At 40.3% G+C, this 25,608-nt stretch overlaps 1 protein-coding gene across 2 annotated transcripts in view; it reads left to right on the forward strand.

Annotated features, from left to right (window-relative positions):
* EXOC4 (exocyst complex component 4) overlaps nt 1-25,608 on the forward strand; it is an 853,359-nt gene that overhangs the window by 723,091 nt on the left and 104,660 nt on the right. For both annotated transcript variants that reach the window (XM_055421289.2, XM_088834671.1), the window contains exon 14: nt 5,010-5,188. In XM_055421289.2, the coding sequence (XP_055277264.2) occupies nt 5,010-5,188 (179 nt within the window). The remainder of the gene's footprint in view (nt 1-5,009; nt 5,189-25,608) is intronic.

The raw sequence follows: 25,608 nt of genomic DNA on the forward strand, positions 1-25,608 counted from the left end.
AAGGATCCCTACTGACTGCAGGTTGAGCAAGCCTGGAGCCACGGTCCAAACCAGCCTTGAGACCAACCAAACTTGCCTCCAGTTTGGCTCAAATAACTGCAATACCCAAGTGCTCTAATTTTCCAGGCTAAAATACTTGATGCATCTGTTTGAAAGGTTTTTCTCACTTGTAGGGTTTTCAGCTTTTCGTTTTCAATTATAAAGTAAATGTGTCCTTTGGAGAAAGTATAGAAAATACAGAGAAGCACAAAGCATAATTGAGTCATGCAACATTTTGAAAGATACATATCCAATCTTATTTCAGTTCATATAGACACATAATTCTGTTCTTTTTATATATACAGTGCGTACAGTTTTATAACAGTTTATTTTACTCAGTTGCATATTATGGCTTACAGTATACAGTATCAAGCTTTTTTCTGCGGTACCAAGTATTTTCTACTATGTATTAATAATTTCTAATGATTGCATAGTTTTCCGTAGTGTGGATATGCCATAATTTATTTAATAAATTAGAGGGTTCAGGAAAAAATCTGTAGTTGAGCAGCTTGAGCCATCCCCTTAAGGTTATTGTAATACATAAAAACCGTCCACCAAACTCTTTGACACACACGAATCCTCGAAGGTATGATTTTTCGTGTGAAATGGCTCTAGCTGTCAATCACTTATTCTCCATGTCATGGCTGTGATGGTCTCTCCAGGTTGTTAGGGGGTGATTATGGATTCCTGTCAAATGAGATGTCTACTATGTATTCAGCACGAGGCAGTTTGTATTTTTCTCCGTCTATCGCTTTCCCGTCGGAGGGAGTTAAGCAAATCCGTGAGCCAAAGGGGAATGGGATAGGCGTCGAGCGCTGGCAGCACGCAGCAGACATGCCCTAAGCCCAGAGATCCCCGGATAAGCAGATTAGACTGCTACATAAATACATTTGTCTTGATTGTCACTTTCCACCCAGGGTTATACCTACATGCATAAAAATGGCTCCAAGCCTATTTTTTTCAAAGCCAGTTTGCCTCCCTTGTTGCTTTTTAACCACCCAGCTCAGAGGCATTTTTGTGTGTGTTATATCTATCAAAGATGATTAAGGGACTGAGAGAGTTGTGTATAAGGACAGATTGAGAAAACTGAATATTTACAACTTGACTGAGTGACAGCCAAGGGGAAGATATTATGACTGTCTGCTGGGTTCAAATCATGGAGGAGATATTGTTTTGCCTTCCCCAGTAACTCGATTGTAGGGATATCTAAATTCAGGGAAAGTTTTCTGCAGATGACATCACTTATGCTAATTAGATAATTGTGTCAGTTGAAATTACATTTCACTGCTAGTAGCAGAAACTTTCAATAGCAGTGGCTTAGACAAATAAGGTTTCATTTTCTCTCCTATTATAACACGAAGCCCAGAAATGTATCATCTGGGGCCGCATGGCAGTTCTATGATGTCATTGGTGCCTCCGTGTCCTGCCTTTGGCTCCGTTATTCCCAGGGTGATTTTCATACTCAAGGTCACCTGCTATTTGAAGAGGAGCTATTGCGGCTTCACTTGTCATGGCTGCACTCCAGAAAGGGGGAGGCAAAAGAAGTCCCTGCCAGTAAGACTGGAAGAACTTTCTCAGAAGCCCATTTCCTGATTCCAGTTTACATGTCATTGACCGCCACATCCACAAGAGAGGCTGGGAAAGTGAGCAGGGTTTTGGTTTGGTTTATTTTGATTTTACACTGGGTACGTTGCTTATTGCAGCAGTCAAGATCCTTTGACTGAGAAGGTGTGGCAGCCTGGAGATCTTGTAGGCAGCTGATGGTTTCTGGGTTTCTGTCACAGTGACTTACCTCCTCAAGATTCTGAGAAGTCTGGACTCTGAGACATGGCAACGTTTGCTATGATGTTACAAGGTTCCATTTGTAAAACTAGCCCTAGCTAGCTAATTTATTTACTTCTGATCACTCATCTATTTCAATTTATTCATCACAGCACACCCTGGGTTGACAGTAAATAAACCCATCATCTCAACAGACTTTAAGAATAATAATGACTACACCTTATTAGCTTTCAACCAGTTCCATGCACTGTGTTATGCATTTAACATCACCTGAATGATTTGCTTCAAAATATTCCAAGGGGGATGGAGAGTAGATCTGAATAAATGAAGCAGTATGAAAGTGAGAGTGTTAGTCACTCAGCCGTGTCCAGCTCTTTGCAATCCTGTGGACTGTAGTCTGCCAGGCTCCTCTGTCTATGGGATTCTCCAGGCAAGAATACTAGAGTGGGTAGCCATTCCCTTCTCCAGGGGATCTTCCCAACCCAGGAATCCAACTGGGGTCTCCTGCATTGCTGGCAGATACTTTACCATCTGAGCCACCAGGAACCACCATGGGTTGCTAGTAAGTGAAGCTGAGCAATGGCTACAGGGGAGGTGATTATATATATTCTTTGCTCTACTTTGTAATTATGGAAAATTTCCCAGTGAAGATCTTTAAATCACTTCATCAGCTTCTTACATTATTTCGCATGAGTTCCGTACTGTTAACCCTGGCTAACAATGCTCAGGGCAGTTAAGCAGCATCACACAGCAAGTGAGTGGCAGTTTGAGGACTCAGACCCGGGTTTGTTTGACTTAGAAACCTGTGCTATAACCCTTATTATTCAAAGAAAGTGTGTCTCCCAGGTAAGGAGGCTGAAACTTATTAGAAATTCAGACTTTCGGGTCCCACCAAGACCTATTACACAACCCTTACATTTGTTTTGTGTGCATACCCAAGGTTCCCATGCTCTGTCCACAGCAGTGTTATTGCCTCTGTGGCCACTGCTTACCCAGCTCAATCAACTGTGACTGTTCCTTACAAAAATATTGCCCTCTTTTAGGGAGAGGACATAGGTACACCTATGACTGATTCATGTTGATATTTGGCAGAAACCAACACAATACTATAAAGCAATTACCTTTCAATTACAAATAATTTAAAAAAAAATTGCCTTCTTTTTTAACAAGAAGTCTTATCATGAGCCACTCTTTGGTAGCATTTAATAACAATTTAATAAGCATTTAATTCAGAGCAGTTACTTCTTTCAACATTGAGCACCCGCCTTTAATGCTGGGCACTACATGCCTGTGTGTCAATTAAGCATGGTTGTGACCATATTGTCAGCTGCTAATGATCACTGCTTGCTTGAAACTTAACTTTGGTTTGTTCTTAAATAATGCTCTTGCTTCTGTTCACTTAAGGTATTGTGAGTTTTAAAAGCTTTGGGACTTATAGAAAATTCCAGGTACCTGTTCTTCTCACCATCTCTATTTACCTGTGTGTTCAGTTCAGTTCAGTTCAGTCGCTCAGTCGTGTCTGACTCTCCGTGACCCCATGAATCACAGCACGCCAGGCCTCCCTGTCCATCACCAACTCCCGGAGTACACCCAAACTCATGTCCACAGAGTCGGTGATGCCATCCAGCCATCTCATTCTCCATCGTCCCCCTCTCCTCCTGCCCCCAACCTTTCCCAGCATCAGAGTCTTTTCCAGTGAGTCAACTCGTCGCATGAGGTGGCCAGAGTATTGGAGTTTCAGCTTTAGCATCAGTCCCTCCAATGAACATCCAGGACTGATCTCCTTTAGAATGGACTGGTTGGATCTCCTTGCAATATAAGGGACTCTCAAGAGTCTTCTCCAACACCACAGTTCCAAAAGCATCGATTCTTCGGCTATCAGCCTTGTGTACCTTTCCCAAAAAGAAATTTTTTTCCCATAACATCTTCAGTCATCTTGTATCATTTCAGCCATGTTTTTGAAAGAAAGAGAAATATGGACTAGTTTTTATGTATCGTGCCAGCGAAACACTTAACCTTATGAGCCTCCATCCCTCCTTTGGTACAGTGGCTGGGTCACTTCCAATGTCATTCTTCTCTAACCTAATGTAACTTGATTTTTCAACCCATCCCCTCTCCCCAAAAGAAAAGCACAGAAACATTTTGAAGACACTGGACTGTATGGGAAATGCGCTTGATTATATTTTCCAGCCAGTTAAAGGATCCCTCACTGATTTGTACTGGTTTCTCTATCCAGATAGTGAATGCCTTGATGATTCATAGCTTCCTTGCCTCCAGTCCTTTTTAGAACAAGGGGAAGACTCTTGAGAGTCTCTTGGACAGCAAGGAGTTCAAGTTAGCCAGTCCTAAAGGAAATCGACCCTGAATATTCATTGGAAGGACTGATGCTGAAACTGAAACTCCATTACTTGGACCACCTGCTGCGAAGAGCCGACTTATTGTAAAAGACCCCGATGCTGGGAAAGATTGAAGGCAGGAGGAGAAGGGGATGACAGAGGACGAGATGGTTGGATGGCATCACTGACTCAAGGGAGATGAGCTTGAGTGAGCTCTGGGAGATGTTGAAAGACAGGGAAACCTGGCGCCCTGCAGTCCATGGGACTGTAAAGAGTTGGACACGACTGAGCGACTAAGCAACAATCCCAAAATGAATCAATGAATGAGGCCTGTCATCCATTTCAACTATAATCTGCTTTCCTAAAGAGATTGGACCCTCTTTGCTTTTGAACAGCTTAAAACATTTTCTAGCTGCCAAGTTAATATGGCTATTTCATATATTATAATCACCTTCAAACCATGTATATACTTTACACCCTAAACTATTATTCAACTTCCATAGCAGAAGAGGCAAGAGGAAAACCTACAAAACAGCAGGTGTCGAAGCCATCCTCAAGGACTGTCACTGTATAATCAGGCCCACACTGGTTGGAGTACAAGCATCAGGGTCACTTTCTTCTTCTTCTTCGTTCTTCTGATAACTCTTTCTCTTACAACAGGAGAAAGTATATGCATATGATAATGCCAGCATATGTATATGATAGTGTTCTCACAAAATAGAATGTAGGAAAAATAGCATGCTATCAGATAGTGATGATAACAGCCGTCTTTGCTAGACAAACGTTAGAAAGTCTTGCCCCCTCTGTCTTTTCCAGGCTGTAAGTAAAGTGTGCTTCTGATTTGTTGTGCAGGGCAGCGTTTGGCAAGGAGTCGGAAGTTCTTATTGGGAACCTGGGTGATAAATTAATCCCCCCACAAGACATCCTGTGTGACGTCAGCGACCTCAAAGCCTTGGCCAACATGCATGAGAGCCTCGAATGGTTAGCAGGCCGAACAAAGTCCGCTTTCTCCAGTCTTTCTACATCCCAGAGTAAGTATCGGCGGGGTGGATCTTGTGGGGACAGCTGAGAAAATAGACTGATTACATTCATTTGAAATGAGAGAGTGTCTACACGTCTCCGTATGGGCACATGTCCAAGTTGTCAGAAGATCCGTGCAGGGATTCTGCTTGTGCTGAGCCTCTGGTACTTTGTGTTTCTGTGAAACGAAGAAATCTTGACTTCTGTGTGTTGGGGCGTGGGAAGTCAGATAAGGTCCATCTTAGCATAGCTTGACATTAAACCTTGAAACCCAGGATCATGTAAGATTGAACCACCACGTCTCAAGAACAGAAAGCGGTATATTTTGTCCTCCTTATGACTTCTTAAGGGTAGAAACTATGTCTCGGAGCTCACAGTTGTGTATTTGGTTGATGTTTTCATTTTAATTGATAGAAAAGAAGTGAAAAGTATCTAAAAAGACAGTTATATTAAAAGAAATGGTTTGAGAAAAACAATTATTCTAGATAAGAGATGACTAAAAGGTAATCTCGTTATACATTTCAGGGGAATTAAGGGATAGGGTCTGAAGTGAAAATAGGAAACCTGTTGTTCTATCAAGGACCAATGATCAGTTATTTCAAAATAATTTGAAAACTTTGGGACACAAAATTTATTCATTAAATATAGCATAAGTATTTTTTAAAGCATTATTTAAGTGTTAAACAGTTAAAATAAAGGCAAAGAAAAAATGATAATGCAGAAGGAATAAAGGAGATGGCAGATTTGAATGCATGAATGGAGGGACAGAAAATGGGATAGCAAAAAGCAAAATAACAGCAAGAACATGAAAGAAACTAAATCAGCTCTGAAGTTAATATTAGACTGAACTGTTAGAAGATTATTAGGAGGAAAAGCTTATATTATTGGGGCTGTGAACTTCAAAGAAAGTTATTTTTTATCACTGTCTCTTGAAAAGTTATTATTACTTGATGAACCATGATTTCCAGACCCAAGAGGGAGAAGATGTGGATGAAATAAACTAGAGTAAATTATTTCCTGAAACATGAGTCTCATGGGCAGAGTCTGGGAGACTTTTGAATGCTCACTGCTTATGATCTCCCGCAGGTTGTGTAGCTGTCCTGGGGGTCAACTGGGGGTGAGGAAGAAGGATGGAAGGGAGGGGGCTTTTGATATTCGGTATTCTGCTTTAGAAATCTCATTAAAATACTACTCTCTGATTATACTTTTATTATATAAAATGTTGCTTTTAGCTGATAATAAAATTGTACATGTTTACTCTTAGAAATATATTCATCTACTATGGATAGCTTAGGTGCAGTATCAGGTCTGAGCAGACTCTGCCTAAGTAGATGCCCTTGAGAGGCTTTCAACTTTATGATCCCTTCAGATCAGGGAACCTGTCACAAGTGGTAGCTGAAATTAGCCATTTTATCTCCGACTCACCCCACTCCATCAACAACAAAAAGAAAAATCAGGGAGGAGCTGACTTTCCCTTTTGCCCCTTGCAAAATAAACAGCTCTGACAAGGAACCAAATGCTTCCTGTCCCAGTTTCCTTTGACTCTTGAAACGTAGGGCTGCTTGGGCAGGTGTGTTAGTGATGACTGGAAGGAGTCCTCTCATTTGGTGAGTCATCCAAGTCTAATATTTAATAATGCAGTCTCTTACTTTGGCAGCACAGTAGTCTAGATTTCTATTCTAAAAGGGTTCCACAAGGCAAAATAGGATACAGCCTCTACAGCAAGCCGCTGAGTGATCCACACCGGCTTATCTGGCTTCAGCTGTTCTCAAAAAGGGAAAGACATGCTCTCAGAGTTATGCTCAACTCTATAATTGCACCATTTCGCTGTTGTGTTCATGTCACTAAGAGTCCCCGGTACAGTTGATGTCTAATTCATGCCTTCTCTCATCTCTATTTTTCTGACAAAGATCTCTCGCACCACGCCCGTTAATACCTCTCATATGCTCAATTCCATTTTATAATATAAGTTATACCCTCTCAGTTCCTTTCAGGGTGATTATTCCACCCAGTGAGTGATTTAAGTGACTGTCAGCATTTTGACGATCAGCGTAAAACCCAAGTGAACTGTAATCACTAGTTCTGTTGTCTTTGTTAAAACAAAGCATCAAGCAAACCTGGTTTATTCTGTTAGCAACATGCCTTGCTCACCCACTCTGGTCTAGCCTTCAAATTCCCAGCAGAGATGCCCATTGCTGTTTATAATTTGAACAAAGCAGGGGATTCTCTGATAATGGGTTACTTTGATTGTTCCATGTCAGTGTGACTTTAGAAAGGGAATCAGGGGCAGCTCTTTATATTCTTTTGAAAAGTGAACCACATGATTACCTCAACAAAAGTATTGCCAAGTCTGGAGACTTGATAGCATGAAGAAAATGCCAGCCTTTTGTCTAGCACTCCCAGAGACTCAGGATGGGGAAAAGTTAAGAAATGAAGTGTAGAAGTTTATTTTTTTGTCCACATCTGTTTAACTATTTTGGATGGTAATACCATACCTTATTATAATTAAGGTACATGGAGAAAGTTTGCAGAAAATTATTTTCATAGTGAAAAAGAAAAATCTCTTTAGATATTGCAACAAGATTCTCCTCCACTTGAAATATTTCATGTCTGAAATATTTCAAGTAGAGGAGAATGGCAGAGCATGGCTGACCATGTGCCCAGGAAATAAGAGTTGACCCTTTTTTCAAAGATAGTTTTTCTGCCTCTTTTAGTATTTGCACCCACACCTTTCTATTTCTTTGCACATAGGAGAGTCTCCCTACCTCATGTAGATCCTAACTGCACCAAAGACACTGCTCTTTTTTCATGCTTCCACAGTCCTTTGTTTCTGCTCCATTTCTCCCAGTATTCTCCTGCTCAGTTCAGTTCAGTTCAGTTCAGTCGCTCAGTCGTGTCCGACTCTTTGCTACCCCATGAATCACAGCACACCAGGCCTCCCTGTCCATCACCAACTCCCGGAGTTCACTCAAACTCATGTCCATCAAGTCGGTGATGCCATCCAGCCATCTCATTCTCTGTCGTCCCCTTCTCCTCCCGCCCCCAATCCCTCCCAGCATCAGAGTCTTTTCCAGTGAGTCAACTCTTCACATGAGGTGGCCAAAGTATTGCAGTTTCAGCTTTAGCATCAGTCCTCCCAATGAACACCCAGGACTGATCTCCTTTAGAATGGACTGGTTGGATCTCCTTGCAGTCCAAGGGACTCTCAAGAGTCTTCTCCAACACCACAGTTCAAAAGCATCAATTCTTCGGCGATCAGCTTTCTTCACAGTCCAACTCTCACATCCATACATGACCATGGGAAAAACCATAGCCTTGACTAGACGGACCTTTGTTGGCAAAGTATTGTCTCTGCTTTTTAATATGCTATCTAGGTTGGTCATAACTTTCCTTCAGTCTTCCTTAAACTTATTCTACTTAAAATTCTTTCTGTTGAGTGCTCAGTTACTTCAGTCGTGTCCGACTTTTTGCGACCCCATGGACGTAGCCCACCAGGATCCTCTGTCCATGGGATTTCCGAGGCAAGAAGACTGGAATGGATTGCCATGCCCTCCTCCAGGGCATCTTCCCGACCCAGGGATCAGACCCATGTTTCCTGCATCTTCTGTATTGCAAGCAGATTCTTTCCTGCTGAGCCACCTGGGAAGCCCGGTGACAGTCACAGCCCAATTAAAGGACAAAAAAAGTTCTTTTATTTATAAAACCAGTAAATCAAAGACTTCAGATGTGGCTGAATACAGAGATTCACAAGATAACAGTCCATAACAGACGCGCCTGCCCTCTCTCTCCCCCGGTCTTTATTTTTGCTGTATTCCCTTTATTTCATTTCAGGGAAGACCTTTTCATATGGCAACATTCTTGACCACCAGCAGCCCCAAGATTATTTGATCCCAGACAAAAAGAGCATTTTTACTAAGAGCTCCTGAAGCCGTCCTAGAGAAGACTTGGATTGACCTAACTTGGCCTCCGCTCGTGGGTCTCTAAGTTTCTCCTTGTGTACACCTTGGTTTCTAACTCTCTGTCCCCCTACCCATGGCTCAGTCTCCCACTCCCACTTCTAGAATCTCTATGTTCAGGATCTGTTTTTAACAAATATGCTTTCAGTGCAAGGAAGTTGAGCAGGACCATATTTAGTGTTGAACATTCAGGATCTAGATTTATAGGTATCTCCCCTCATTGATCAGAGTTTCAGCTTTGTAGTAAAGGCACAGACTATCTGTCCTCTGTAATAGCTGCTGTTTGTTAGAATACTAAATAAAAAGTCTGAAATTAACTTTAAGAAAATTCTCAGCAAAATGTGACCTACATAGAAATTGTTAAAGTGCATTCAATTGGAACACTAATGATTTTCTTTTGTATTTTATCCCTGTGTTTTAAAGAGGTGTTGCTTTTAAAAATAGAGTACAGAGCACTTGGAGGGGGCTCCAGGGCTTATTTTCACTGCCTTGCTTCCTCAGGGGTCCCTTCTTCCTTTCTTGGATTCTGTAAAAATCTCCAGGATTAGAGAATCTACAACTTCCTTGATTATATATTCTGTTCTTTTAAGTAACCTTACCATTGAGGAGGTCATCTAGTTTTTATTAACCTCCCTTTGCTTCAATCTAAACCTCTTTCTTCTGTCCTGTGCCTCAGAAATTAAATGTTGAGTGTTTTTTCTATAAAATAATGTGCCTGAAAACATTTCCCTGGCCTCTACCTGCCCATCCCTGGGTGTTAAAGACTTTTGGCCTGAGGCTCCCAGTCTCTCAGTCCAGAACAACCAAGGTGGACTCAGGCTCCCAGCAGCATCAGGAGCCCAGATCAGTCTCTCAGATGGTGGTTTGACTGTTAGCCTTTCTGAATTTGGCTGAAGTTGCAAGTTCCTTCAACCCCAGGTTTAGCTCCCTCTGGCTCCCTCAGCTCCCATTACTGCGGTTCTTGTGCCCATGTACATGGATAATAAAAAGTCATACCATAATACTTTGGGTTTTTTTTTTTGAGAAACCACAGGGTCAAATAAATCTCATAACTTTGCTTCCTATAATTGGTTCATGAATTATATTACTAGCTATGCAGTTATTTATATACTGTTTTTTTTTCAATTAAGAAATTGTGTTAAGAAATATGTAACATCAAATACACCATCTTAACCGTTTTTAAGTGTACAGTTCAGTAGAGTTGTGTTCACTGTGTTTATTACTATGCATCAGGTTTCTGAAACTTTTCCGTCTCACATAACTGAAGCTCTATACCCCTCAACAGCACCCTATTTCCCCCCTCCCCCAACCCCTGATGTAACCACTGTCTACTTTCTATTTCTATGAGTTTGACTACTTTTTTTATAATTTTTTTTTTATTCAACTTTTTTTTTTTTTTGCCACTGCGTGACATGTAGGATCTTAGTTCACCAACCAGGGATCAAACCCACACCCCCTGCAGTGGAAGCCCAGTTTTAACCACTAGAACACCAGGAAAATCCCAAGGTTGACTACTTTAGATGCCCCCATATAAGTGGAGGGTGCTTCCCTGGTGGCTCAGTGGTTAAGAATCCTCCTGCCAATGCAGGAAACGAATGTTCAACCCCTAGGTTGGGAAGATCCCCTGTAGAAGGAAATGGCAGTCCACTCCAGTGTTAGTATTCTTGCCTTGGAAATCCCATGGACAGAGAAGCCTGGTGGGCTACAATCCATGGAGTTGCAAAAGAGTGTGACATGACTTAGTGACTAAACAACAACAATATAAGTGGAATTATACAGTATTTGTGTTTTTGTGACTGGCTCATTTCATAGTGTCCTCAAAGTGTATCCATATTATAGCATATGACCTAATTTCCTTTCATTTTAATGGCTGAATAATATTCTGTTGAGTGGCTATACTGCATTTTCTTTATCCAGGCATCTCTCGGCGGGTATTTATATTTCATCCATCTCTTGGTTATTGTGAATATTGCCACAGTGACACAGAAGGGTGCCAGTAACACTTCTTTCTTAGAATGGAACTATTACTAGGGATCTCAGAAATCATCTGGTCTAATTCAGATGTTTTGCACATAAGGAAATTAAGGCTTCAGCATGATCACTCTGCACATCTCTACCTGAACTTCAATGGAAACAAGTCCTCAAATTGCCGGTTTAACTTTCTGCCACCTCATTGTCTTGACCATTACCGAGGTTAAGTACTAGAAGTGATAGCACTTCATACCATATTTCTCTTAAACCACCAGGAAGGTCATCTTTTTTTTTTTTTTTTTTAATGAAGCACTTACATGCCTACAGTTAACTTGTCATCATTTCTGATCATCATTGTCTTTTATGTAACCAGACTTTCTGTGCTTTAAATATATTGGATATTGCACATACCCCTTTCTGAATTTTATCTTAGTAATAATAAAATAGTTTTTCTCCCTCTTTTTCATGGTTATACAAGTATTTTCTAAGTTAGAAACTCCACCTGTCTTGTTATTGTGTTCAGTTCAGTTTGGTTGCTCAATCATGTCTGACCCTTTGTGACCCCATGGGCTGCAGCACGCCAGGCTTCCCTGTCCATCACCAACTTCCAGAGTTTGCTCAAACTCATGTCCACCAAGTCAGTGATGCCATCCAACCATCTCATCCTCTGTCGTCATCTTCTCCTCCTGCCTTCAATCTTTGCCAACATCAGGGTGTTTTCCAACGAGTTGGTTCTTCGAATCAGGTGGCCAAAGTATTCGAGTTTGAGCTTCAGTATCAATCCTTCCAATGTATATTCAGGACTGATTTCTTTTATGATGGACTGGTTGGATCTTCTTGCAGTCCAAGGGACTCTCAAGAGTCTTCTCCAACACCACAGTTCAAAAGCATCAATTCTTCGGCTCTCATCTTTCTTTATAGTCCATCTCTCACATCCATACTTGACTACTGGAAAAGCCATAGCCTTGACTAGACAGACCTTTGTCGGCAAAGTAATGTCTCTGCTTTTTATTATGCTATCTAGGTTGGTCATAGCTTTTCTTCCAAGGAGCAAGTGTCTTTTAATTTCATGGATGCAGTCACCATCTGCAGTGACTTTGGAACCCAAGAAAATAAAGTCTGTCACTGTTTCCATTGTTTCCCCTTCTATTTGCCATGAAGTGATGAGACCAGATGCCTTGATCTTAGTTTTTGAATGTTGAGTTTTAAGTCAGCTTTTTCACTTTCCTCTTCCTTTCATCAAGAGGCTCTTTAGTTCCTCTTTGCTTTCTGCCATAACGGTGGTGTCATCTGCATATTTGAGGTTATTGATATTTCTCCCGGCAATCTTGATTCCAGCTTGTGCTTCCTCCAGCCCAGTATTTTGCATGATTTACTCTGCATATGTTAAATAAGCAAGGTGACGATATGCAGCCTTGATGTACTCCTTTCCCAATTTGGAACCAATCCATTATTCCATGTCCAGTTCTAACTGTTGCTTCCTGACCTGCATACAGATTTCTCAGGAGGCAGGTAAGATGGTCCCATTTCTTTAAGAATTTTCCACAGTTTGTTGTGGTCCACACAGTCAAAGGCTTTAGCATAGTCATTAAAGCAGAAGTAGATATTTTTCTGGAACTCTCTTACTTTTCCGATGATCCAACGGATGTTGTCAATTTGATCTCTGGTTCCTCTGCCTTTTCTAAATCCAGCTTGAACATCTAGAAGTTCTTGGTTCATGTACTGTTGAAGCCTGGCTTGGAGAATTTTGAGCATTGCTTTGCTAGCATGTGAGATGAGTGCAATTTTGCAGTAGTTTGAACATTCTTTGGAATTGCCTTTCTTTGGGATTGGAATGAACACTGACCTTTTCCAGTCCTGTGGCCACTGCTGAGTTTTCTAAATTTGCTGGCATATTGAGTGCAACACTTTAACCGCATCATCTTTTAAGATTTGAAATAGAGTGTTACAGAATATATTCTAGCTACTGTACTGCCCTATACAGCAGCCACTAATCTTGTGTAGTTTATATTGAAATTAATTAGGATTAACTAAAATATGTCATTCATTTGCTTAGATATACTAGCCACATTTCAGATATTCAGTGACTAGAATATTGAACATGGCAGTTATAGAACATTTCCATCATCACAGAAAGTTCTGTTGGATAGTGTTATAGCTCATCATTTAGGTGATTGTTGATTAAGATCTAAAATAATGCTAGTCCATACAGCTGGCTTTCTGAAACTTACTTGAAATGTCCTCTTAGTTATATCAAGACATCGATAAATACTTGTTATCCAGTCTCCAAATCGCCTGACAGAGAAATATGTTTTAGGCCTAGCATTTTCTAAAACTTTTCTGTTGATGCTATAGGCAAGAGAGTTTAGTGACCAAATACACTTGAGAAACATTAAAGAACATTAAATATAGTTCCTGCATACAGTAAAACTGTTCAAATCTTAGTATGTTAACGAGGGACTTCCCTGGGTCCAGTAGTTAAGATGTCACTTTCCAGTGCAGAGAGTGCAAGTTCGGTCCCTGGTCAGGGAGCTGAGATCCTACATACTCCATGGCCAAAAACCCAAAGCATAATATAGAAGCAGTATTGTAACCAATTCAACAAAGACTTTTTTAAATGGTCTAAAAAAAAATCTTTAAAAAAATATATTAATGGAGTAATTACGACAGGGCAGTGTTTCCCAGACTTCTTTATTGATGGATTTCTCTCACCCCAGAGCATCTTACCAGACTTTACTGCTCTATTTATATAATTTGTTCAGAGTCTTTTTATTTCTCCCAACATAATCAGGCACAAGACAAGACATAGGTTTCCCTGTTGCAGGCGTGCAATTTCATAATATTGGCAGATCTGCACACTATCAGATGACTTCCTTTGCGATTTGGTTATTTTGTTATTTGATTTGATTATCTTTAGAAATGTTCAGGCCAACCAATGTGAAATGACTATGGCTTCATTTTTGCTTGTTTCAAACCTGACTGCTCTCCAATCATTACACCTCCCTCACGATTCTCAAAAGATTACAGCTACTAATGTATTATGTTGGCCAAAAAGTTCACTAGAATTTTCCCATAAGGTGCTATAGAAAATCCCAAAGGAACTTTTTGGCCAGCCCAGTGATTCCACACTTCAATTCATGAATGCTAATATATCCATTGTGGGACTCCAGAGATTTATTTCTAAGAGAAGTTTTAATTTAGAATACTTTTAGGTTATACTTGCAAAGACAGTACAGATTTCCTGTGTATCTCATACCCAGTTTTCCTAGTTATTAACATCTTAAATTTGTCACAACTGATAAACCAATATTGATCCATTATCATTCATTAAAGTCTATATTCATATTACCTTATTTTTTATCTAAAGGCCTTTCTATGTTCCAAGATCTCACCTAGGGTATCATAATACATATAATCATTATCTCTTTAGACTGTGACAGTTTCCTAGTCTTTCCTTGTTTTCGATGATCTTGACAGTTTAGAGGAATACTGGTCATATTTTTTGCAGAATGTCCTTCAATACAGACTTGTCTAATCTCTTTTCATGATTACATTGGGCTTGTAGGTTTGGGAAGGAAAAGCACAAAGATAAAACCATTCTCATCACATCTATCAAGGAAAACTTCTATCAGTGTGACTTATCACTGGTGATGTTCTGGGATTGATTTTTATGCCTCCAATTCATATAGTCCTCTCTAGACTGATCCTTCTAAATTCTAGATTGACTTTCCACTTTCCCACCACAAATTGCTTTTGTCTGTCTTTCTAGTGATGATTTTTTTTTTAACATGATGAATGCATCTATTATAAGCCCAATGTTTGGACAAGTTGAATAGCTTGCTTAAAAAAATAGTTGTCCACCTTAAACGGTTATGCAGTTGATAGATTATAATCTTGTGGATCTGAAAGCCTTTATACAGAAGATGTTTTTTCCTCCTCTGATCCACTCAGTGAGGGTCTGTAGCTACTTCTTAGTTGCCATGTGTGCTAAACAATCTTTAGTAAATGTGTATAATCATATTAATTTCAGACAAGGCCATGCTGAGATTAAAGTGCTCTCTGAATTTTTCTTCACCAAAAATAGTTTCATTTTAGTTCATTTACATTAGGTCCTTCTAATATGCATTTTTGACTCAAAACTCATTTGTAAGTGAAAGTTATTTCCTGAAAAATGTCCTTTTAGAGTAGCTGTTCTCAAAGTTAGCTGCATGTCAATTGTAATCAGTTTGGGAGTTTTAAAAAATACTCATCAAGACAACATTATAAAGCAATTAGCCTCCAATTAGAAAAGAAACTTAAAAGACTGTCAAAATGCAACATCACCTCTTCCCCCTGAAAAAATACTGATACTGGGCCTCACTCCAGATTTTTATTTAATTTGTTCCAAATGTGGCCTGGGGATCCTTAAACCATTCAAATCAGGGGTTGAGAACCACTGTTGTAAAGGATTGGTTCTCAACCTTGACTTGTATTAGGATGACTTATAGCATATTAAAAAGCAGAGATATTACTTAGCCAACAAAGGTCCGTCTAGTCAAGGCTATGGTTTTTCCAGTGGTCATGTATGGATGTGAGAGTTGGACTGTGAAGAAAGCTGAGCACCGAAGAATTGATGCTTTTGAACTATGGTGTTGGAGAAAACTCTTGAGAGTCCCTTGGACTGCAAGAGATCCAACCAGTTTCCATCCTAAAGGAGATCAGCCCTGAGTATTCATTGGAAGGACTGATGTTGAAGCCAAAACTCCCATACCTTGGACACCTGATGCAAAGAGCTGACTCATTTGAAAAAGACCCTGATGCTGGAAAAGATTGAAGGCAGGAGGAGAAGGGGACGACAGAGGATGAGATGGTTGGATGGCATCACCGACTCAATGGACATGAGTTTGAGTAGACTCTGGGAGTTAGTGATGGACAGGAAGCCCTGGCGTGCTGCAGTCAAGGACATGACTGAGTGACTGAACTGAACTGAGCAGCTAACACACTCACATACACTCAGGCAATTTCAACAAACAGCCAGGGTGGAGAGCCACTGATTTTTGATCTGAAATTCCTCCAAAGTTTCTTCTTTGAGTAGCTCTTCTATTTGGGAAATACTCTATAGTTATTTTGCCAGGTCTAGTCTCAAAAGTTTGGGGTTAGCACGACTTCCATTTTTACAGCCAAGAACACCTGGCTCAGAGTGTTGTACAGAGGCAAGACAGCCACCCACTTCTGCTCAGCAGTCCCTAGTTAGCCCAACTGTTTCCCCACACCTGATTAAAGATAGAAATCTTCCTCTTCCCTTCTTCAAATCAGTTAAATGAGAAGGGCACAGGAATCAGTGTCTCTCTTAACACAAAAGGCTGTGATTACCAAACCAATGGAATGAATGTGGAAGTGTTTACAAGTGAATTATATCATTGAAAATGAAGATGGACAAGGTCCAAGTGTCTGTACACCCCCATCCCTCAAACACATGCTTTTGTGGCAAAGTAGGAGGTCTTTATGCACTGCTGTGATTTATCATTTTCTCAGAGATGGAATAGGAATTGAATATGAATAGAGCTTGCTATCATGGGTTTTTTCTGCCTTAATGGCAAACAAAAGATAGAATCCAGGCTCCCCCTCCCCTTGCTGTTTGTTTTTCTGCCTTGACACAAATGAGAATAAAAATGTCCCTAGCCAAGATCTCGTGGGACATTGTCCTGTTTCAGCTTCGCTTTTGTCAAATCATTAAGCCAGAGTTTTCCTGTCATGATTTCATCTGATTATTTTTAATTAAAACTCCGTGCATGGTAATTTCTCTCCTGCTCCGGTATTTACAAGTTTCAAATATTTGTAGACTGTTATCAGACCAGCTCCTCCTCAGCAGTTGCTTAGCCTAACTCTACACATTTAGTTTCTCAGATCGTCTTTTTGACGTTGGGCTTTCTCTGCCATAATCATCTTTTGGTCTCATTAGCTGTCATTTTCTTCAGCCAGCTCTCATTCTGTGGTTTCATCATTCCTCTTCCTCTTTTGGTGACAACTTCCAAATTCATTGTCATTGGCTGGTTTCATGAATGTACTGTTTACTGGGAAAATTGCATTAACACTGGAAGTATACCTTATTCAGGAGTTTGCCACCTTCTGCCCAATTCAGAATTTGTTTTGATCTTATCTATTAAGAACTGATACAGCTTCTACTTTTGTGTGAGCCTTGAAATATTTGGAACTGTCCAAATATACTCCCAGTATACTTGGGACATGCCCAATATACTTGGCCTATGTTTTACCAGTTTCTAAACCAATCACGTTTTGCAGGAATAGAAACGCTAAACAATAATTTTATGGTTATTCAGCTTTGTTCATTTTCAGTCTTAATTGTACTCTATTGTTCCTTAAAAGTTGATTGAAATTTGTTTTAATGAAAAAAGAATTGTGTATACAGTCCCTGTGCTCAGGGTGTTCGCCTCATGTTAGGAGTTTTCTGAGACCATGTTGCTGCAAACAATGAAGATGCTGGTAATTGTTGCACTTTATAAGGAAGAACATGGGGACACTTCCAGCTCCTTCTCCACAGTGATGTACTCTGCTGCACTGATACTGTTGGTTATCATCCAGGCTTCAGGCCGACCCATGGGGTTCCCACGCTCCTGTCTCCTTAGTGCATCTTAAGTACTGATACACAGGAGTGAAGTCCCCTTTTTAAATATGTCTCCTCATTTTTTCCCCTTTCTTCTCATTGAATACCCTCACATGGCTCCTAGATAGTGGTTGTTTGCTTCCCTCTAAACCTCTGTTAATTCACAGACTCTCTCCTTTAGTCTAACAGGCATATATATAGTGTATACTTGGCTTTGAAGTCAAGTGCACCTGGGGACAAATGAAGCAAGTTATTGTATCACCAAAGGGAAATTATTTAGCCTTTCTGAACTAAATCGGTCTCCTTACTTGTAAACTAGATATAATTCTGGATCCTTATTGGGTTGGTGTAACCATTAAGTGAGAGGGTAAACTTGGAGTTCCTAGTGTGTAACACACCATGGGAACTCAGTACGGGCTTCCTGGGCTACACAGGCTCCCTCTGTCAATTCTATCACTGGGGCTCTCACTCATTGTACTGCTCCCCAAGTACAGGGTCTTCACTTTACCCCTTCAGACTTCTCTTTATCTCAAGTCTTGTGAGTGCTTTTAAAACCCTGTTAACATCTGTCCTTTGCGTTCTTCAAAACTATGAAAAACCAATGCTATTGGAAACCATGCCAGAATCAACCACAGTTCCCTCCTGTCAATTAGCTGGTCATCTGCAGAGTCCGCTGTCCCGGGCTGAGTACTGATTAGAAAACAGCCTCCTACCTCCCTCGGCAAGGAGGTGGTTATCGATTGTTGCGAAGCTGCAGAGGGCTAGTCCTGTGGGCGTTCCAAATAATTTTGGAATTCTGAGTTTCTACTCATCATTACATGGCTGTTTCTTTGAAAAGACCAAAATTTGTATCCAACAGGGAAATATTTGATGAAAATATGGTAATATCATGGATGGCTTAAGTGTGGTGGCTGGGAGCTTCCAGCTGAATGATTGAATCTTCCAACAAAACTCTGAAATGGAATCTGGAAGGAGAAATAGGAATGAAAATCTCTGGGGAAAAGGGAAGGCAAAAGAAAGTGGAAAGCAAGAAAGGGCTTTAAAATGGCATGCTGAAATAGAACCAGACTGAGGAGAGCATGGAAATGTGAGATTACCCGAGTTGACACCTTGAATGGAAGTGAGGAGCAGTGGCTACTCGGGCAGTTGGAGTTGAATTAGAAATCAGAGGGGACTGATTTGGCTGCCAAACAGGGAAATAAAAAAACCCTTCAAGTGAATGAGAAGCCAGTGAAAGATTGTACCTGAAGGCTCTGATGATGCTATTAAACCTAAACTCTTATCTGGAAAAGCCCTCAGATCACTGAGTGCTTTAGAACGTGAGATAAGGTCCCTAACCAACATGAAGCCATGACTTCATGAACTCCTCGCTAGAAAAAGAGTATGTCTTTTCATTTCTTCACCCTTGAAACTCAGCGTGGGTATATGACAAATGCAGGGGGCCAGGAAAGACAAATCCTGACGGGGAAATGGAGAGAGGCTAAAGGGCCAGCTTGGATTGAATGGAAGAAATCGCCCTCACTTTGTAGGATTGGATTTAGAAAAATGTTCCAAATGTAAACTGGATCTGCCTTTTCAGACTGCTTGCTTATTAATCAGTAGTGCACAAAGGCCCTTTGCAGCCTGCTGGCCCCCAGGAGAGGGTAGCAAAGGGGTGGTGTGTGCCTGTGACAGTCCCAGAGGATGCCACAAGGACAGTAATGGCACTCAGCATGTAGACTGCGTTTCATCCTTTTGCGAGGACCTGTATAGTCATGAATTCTTAATCCTTTATCCCTGCCTCAAGCTGGAGTTAACAGCCTTTATTCTCTCTGTTTACAAAGCATGAACATGAGACAGAACTTTGACCTGTTGGCCTAAAGTCCAAATGAGACAATGATGTTAGGCCAAACCTGACTTTTCTCAGAGTGCAGACCACAGTGTTTAGAAAAACAACCATCATTGCCTGTTTATAGTGTGCCTCAGAACACAAAACCAACAACTGCTGTTTCCCCTCATGGTTAATGCTGTTCTTTAGCTGTCTCCCCAGATCACAGCGGTAAGATGAGTGCCAGGCCGTGTCCCTAAATGCGACTATGAATGGCACTGGATATACTTTATTTATTTTGACCACACCATGTAGCATGTGGGATCTTAGCTATCTGACCAGGGACTGAATCCATGTCCCTTGCATTTGGAAGCACAGAGTCCTAACCACTGGATAGCCAAGGAAGTCCCTGAATACACTTTAAAAGGAGTGGTCTTGACCTTCACCTGCTATAGAAAACTAAAACTACCACGTCCCTGCCAGAGATCTATTTTGCAACCAGATTTTTCAGGCATGTATTTAGGGAAAGGTTCTCTGGGGAATTCCATGGACTGTATAGTCCATGGGGTTGCAAAGAGTCAGACATGACTGAATGACTGTCACTTTCTCTTTTACTTTATTATCCTAAATTTAATATTGTAATTTATATCCACTCATAAACTCTACAATAAAAATATAAAAGACCTCCCTCCTTCATATGAGGTATGGGAATGTATCAAGTGTAGGTCTCCAAGGCAGTGTTGTTTATGAAGAGCAGTTAATGTTGTGTACTAACATCTTTAAGGTCTGGTCCTTGAATCCTAGATGGGTTTGACTGGAGTTCTTAACTAACAACTTAATCCAATTTTTATGAAAGGAAGAATATGGAGGACTTTTCTATAAGACTGATGAAAAACCTAAGTGTTTTTCTAGAAACCAAGAATATCTGATCCGATTCTTCAAGGAAACAAAAATCCTGTAAATGTCAGAAAGATGTTACACACTGGAAAACCCCTTTGGTCAAATTCATCTAAAGAAGGTGCTATTTGTAGGTGACTTTTCAGCAAGTCTGTCAGAAGCTTCCTGCTACAGATAAAAATTCAATAACCTTTCACTGGGGAAGTGCCACAATTATCACTCATTTAAAAACAGTCCCTCTAATAGAGTATTTTATCATGCTGGACAGTCTCTGCATTGTTCATTATTTAGTGTTTGCTAAGCTGATGGCACTTCCACAGCACTTTTCTTATCTCTCCTTCTTCAGAATTGGATTTTATATTTCCGAACCAGTCAGATATGACAAGTCATTTTCTTCCCTCTTGTCTTTTAAGAAACTCAAACTTGATTTCTTCTTTTTTTTTTTTCAGCAATCACCACTTAAAGATTAAAGTTATGGGAAATGTCTGTATTAACTAGCATTGGGACATGCAGTGGAAGACTATTGAATTTTAATTGCAGTGGGGGGGTTTCCTCTTTTCTTTGTGGTTCTTTTTATTTTCCAATATTTGTGTATTCTGTAGCCTCGTTCTTCTAAAACACACAGTGCATGAGGTATTAGGAAATCTGATGTTGCTCGAAGACAAGGTATTATCAGAATTATTGTATTACTGAACCTCAGGAAAGGAGGTGATAAGCTGTGTAAGTGGGTCTCTGTATATAAAGATTGTCTTTATATGAGAAACTTACTGAAAGGAAAATGATACAGTCATTAGCCTAATACCTGGGGGGGAATGCCAGTTCAAACAATATCTCTTTCTATATATAGCTCATTATTGAGAATCTTAACATTTTGAGTCTGAAAAACTTCAGTGGTTCCAAGTGAATGATTTTTTTAAAAAATGTGTTGTCTTTATCTAAGCTTTGGACCTGATCCACAACATATTCTCAGGTGTTTACATTTTATCCCAGGTTTTTATCTTGGCCACTTTCCTGAAATAGTTCTATTTTCAAATTAAGATCAGGTCTCTTCTCTTTATAATGGGAAATCTCTGGGAGATTTAGGCAAGGCATCCTGAACAAAGGAGCAGAATAAAGTGGGCACATATGTTCTTACTTTATTGGAAACTCTTTTCTTGAGCCTACTGAGGACCTGTCCATTTCCTGCAAGGGTTTCTCTTGTACAATTTTTAGGAAAATATAAAACTTCACTCAAGAAATGATGACAAGATTTTTGACCTTTTCTGCTACAGTCTTCAAATAGTGGTGTCAGAATACTGAGAAAGATTGTGTAGAGAGAAACTCTCCCGGAAATATTAATTTTAAGACGAATTTTAAGATTAATTTTAAGACATTATGATTGTAAGTATCAAAACAGAAATAGCATCAGAGTCTTTTCTCATACACTAATTATAAAGGCCACCCTTTGATCGACTTTATGAAATATATATATATATATATATATATATATATATATATATATTTGCTCAAACTTTACCCAGAGAGAGATGTTCAGAACTTTTATCGTGTCTGCTTCTGAGAGATGTTCAGAACTTTTATCGTGTCTGCTTCTGAGAGAGAGAATGTGACGAAAAATCCACCGTTGTTATTATGTGTGTAAAGGTACCACAAGCCCAATTAACGCATTTGCTCAAGCCAACAGCCTTTGGGCTTTTCACAGGAATCTTGGAAGTGTGGTAGAGAAACGCCCCCACACCAGAGTTCTGCATATGCTGCTGGGTCTGCCTCGCTCCGGGAAGCAGAGCAGGGGTCACTGACAGACAGATGGCTGCCACAAGCACCACCAGTGGCCGGAAACTCCTCCCACCACCTCCTGTTTCCCCGAACAAGCAGGCAGAGATGGCTTTCTTCCACACCATGCCCGGACTCTCTCTCCCCCCGGACCCAGCCCTACCATGGAATACAGAGGCAAGACCGACATCTAATGTTACAGTCCAGCTTTATTTCTCTTCTCGGCACCAACATAACAGAGGAACATGGCCATGGCCTGGACCTTGGACAGGGCACTTTTAACATCATCGATGGTGTTGTCTATGGTCTAAATCCCTCGCAGCAGCAGTCCACACTACCTTGGCATCAGGGGATGGTTTTGTGGAAGACCATTTTTCCACAGACCAAGGAGGGAAGGGATGGTTTCCAGGATGATTCAAGTGCATTACATTTATTGTGCACTTTAGTTCTATTGTTATTACATCAGGTCCACCTCAGATCATCAGGCATTAGATCCTGGAAGCTGGGAACCCCTGCCTCACCCCTGCCTTTGAGGATCAAGTCAACTGCTTTATGCATGACGCTTGATCTAGTGCCTACCATACAGTGATCTTTCAATAAATGGTAGTTTTTTCCCTTCTGTTCATTCTCCCTTTAAACTCATTTCCTCATTCTTAGCCATCCAATTAAGAGTATTTCATTTCTGACTCTTTCATTTTACTGTTCCTGTTTCCCCATGGTGGAACTCAGTGTGAAATGCCCAAGTCTGCCTCTAGTTTTTCCCCTTCTCCTATCCTTGCTGTTGATAACCAGGCCTACTTGTCTACTTGATCATTTAATTTCACCATCAAGGGATCTTTGGTGCATTGCATTTGAAATTCGACTTTGAACACTTAAGTTTAACAGCCTTCCAAGATCCATGTTATCCTTGAACTCTGGCACCGGGTATGTTTATTCAGGGCCACAGTGAGTGAAATTTAAGATTAAACCTCCACTCTCATTAAATGACTTTCTCTGTAAACTTGTACTTCCAAATCAAGAGGTATGAAAATGAAGGAGCTGTGCAATTTTAGTAAAAACTATAACAAAATGACAGTCCATCCAGCACCATGGCCAGTAGGAGCTCTGAAGCTCTGCGCCTTTTAGAAGCATCAAAGGGTTCTGTGTTCAGCTGCCTCTCTTGTTAATTAGGGATTAACTGGAACATGTCTCATTGAGTTGATTATTCATATGGACTTTTTTCAGTTAGATATCTTATACATTGTTTTATTTTTTTAAAAAAACAGAATGAAAAGTGAAAGTGAAGTCACATAATTGTGTCCAGCTCTTTGCGACCCCATGGACTATAGCCTGCCAGGCTTCTCAGTCCGTGGGATTTTCCAGGCAAGAATACCAGAGCATGTCGCCGTTTCCTTCTCCAGGGGATCTTTCCAACCCAGGGATCAAAGCCAGGTCTCCTACATTGCAGGCAGATTTTTACCATCTGAGTCACCAGGGACCCCCCCCCCCAAAAAAACATAATAACTAAAGATGATTAAATATCCTAGTAGCCCTGAATATCCCTAGGAAGGTGAACAAGATACTAACACTTCATTAATACCAGAAAGAGTGAAAATTTTAAAGTAAATAAATATGAATTAACTTAAACCATCTGCCATAACTTTAACATACTAAAATTTTATTAACTATATTCTCTGTGTGCATGCTAAGTTGCTCATTCATGTCCTACTGTTTGGGACCCTATGGGCTGTAGCCCGCCAGGCTTCTCTCTCCATGGGATTCTCCAGGCTAGAAATACTGGAGTGGGTTGCTATTTCCTTCTCTGGGGATCTTCCCAACCCAGAGATCGAACCTGAGTCTCTATGTCTCCTGCATTGGCAGGTGAGTTCTTTAACACTAGCACCACCTGGGAAATGTTATTAACTATATTCTGTAGTATTCAGTAAAATTCTGATGGCAAAGTGTAACCAAGTCCAAAGTAGAATTTTTCTTGTAAGGATCTAAAGGAGTTCAAGCCATTCTGGGGCTTAGATTAAGATCTAGATTGAGAATTTTCCTTCTAATTGAGGCATAGTTGATATACAGTGTTGTGTTAGTTTCTGCTGTACAGCAAAGTGATTTGGTTATCAGTTCAGTTCAGTCGCTCAGTCGTGTCCAACTCTGTGACCCCATGAACCACAGCACACCAGGCCTCCCTGTCCATCACAAACTCCCAGAGTTTACCCAACCTCATGTCCATTGAGTTGGTGATGCCATCCAACCATCTCATCCTCTATCATCCCCTTCTCCTCCCGCCCTCAATCTTTCCCAGCATCAGGGTCTTTTCAAATAAGTCAGTCATAAATACATATAAATACATACATATATATATATTCACATACACTTTTTATATAATGTTTTTTCCATTGTGCTTTATCATGAGATTTTGAGCATAGTTCCCTGTTCTATACAATAGGACCTTGTTGTATATCCATTCAATATATAATAGTTTGCATCTTCTAATCCCAGACTCCCAATTCATCCTTCCCCTACAGTTTCTGCCCCTTGGCAACCATGTATCTGTTCTCTGTGTCTGGGAGTCTGTTTCACAGTTCATTTGTGTCATATTTTAGATTTCATATGTAAATGATATCATATGATATTTGTCTTTCTCTTTCTGACTTCACTTAGTATAATAATCTCTAGGCTTATCCATGTTGCTGCAAATGACAATATTTCATCTTTTTAATGACTGAGTAGAATTGCCCTGTACATACATACCACATCTTCTTTATTTATTCATGTGTTGATCAACGTTTAGGTTATTTCCATGTCTTGGCTATTGTGGATAGTGCTCTGAACACAGGGGTGCATGTATCTTTTCAAATTAGAGTTTTGTCTGGTTATATGCTCAGGAGGCAGATTGCTGGATCAACATGAATTTTCAAGTTGTACAGACCCAGAGTGCCCAGCGTAATGGATGTAAATAGATTTAGATTCCCACCAAGTCAATCACTGCAAAATTGCAGAGCCCTCAGAATAAAGAGAAAGTGCTAAACTGTCTAGGGCAGAGGGGCACAGGAGAGGTTTTAGAGAATCAAAAGCAGAAAATTACTCCTCAAAGGTAACACCAGAAGCTAGAAAACAATAGAAAAATACCTTTAGATTTTAAGAAAAATTATTTCCAACGAAGAACTATATACTTAGTCACACTACCAGTTCAGTGTGAGGGAAAAAGAAAACCTTTTCAGATACACATAGTCTCAAAAGTACTTTCCATGCCGCCTTCCTCAGAATCTACCAAACTAAAAGTTTATCTGAAAAATAGAAGGTCATAGTACACAAGAAATAGAGATTCCAGCACAGAGAAAGAGCCCAAAAATTATCATGGCAGGAGGTGCCAAGATGCCAATAAGCATAGAGAGTAACTGGCCCCCAGAGGAATGGTTCAGAAGGTTGCAGGAGAGA

This window comes from Moschus berezovskii, chromosome 3 (assembly GCF_049115385.1).
Source record: "Moschus berezovskii isolate FMDL1 chromosome 3, NW_MosBer_1.0, whole genome shotgun sequence".
Lineage (NCBI taxonomy): Eukaryota > Metazoa > Chordata > Mammalia > Artiodactyla > Moschidae > Moschus > Moschus berezovskii.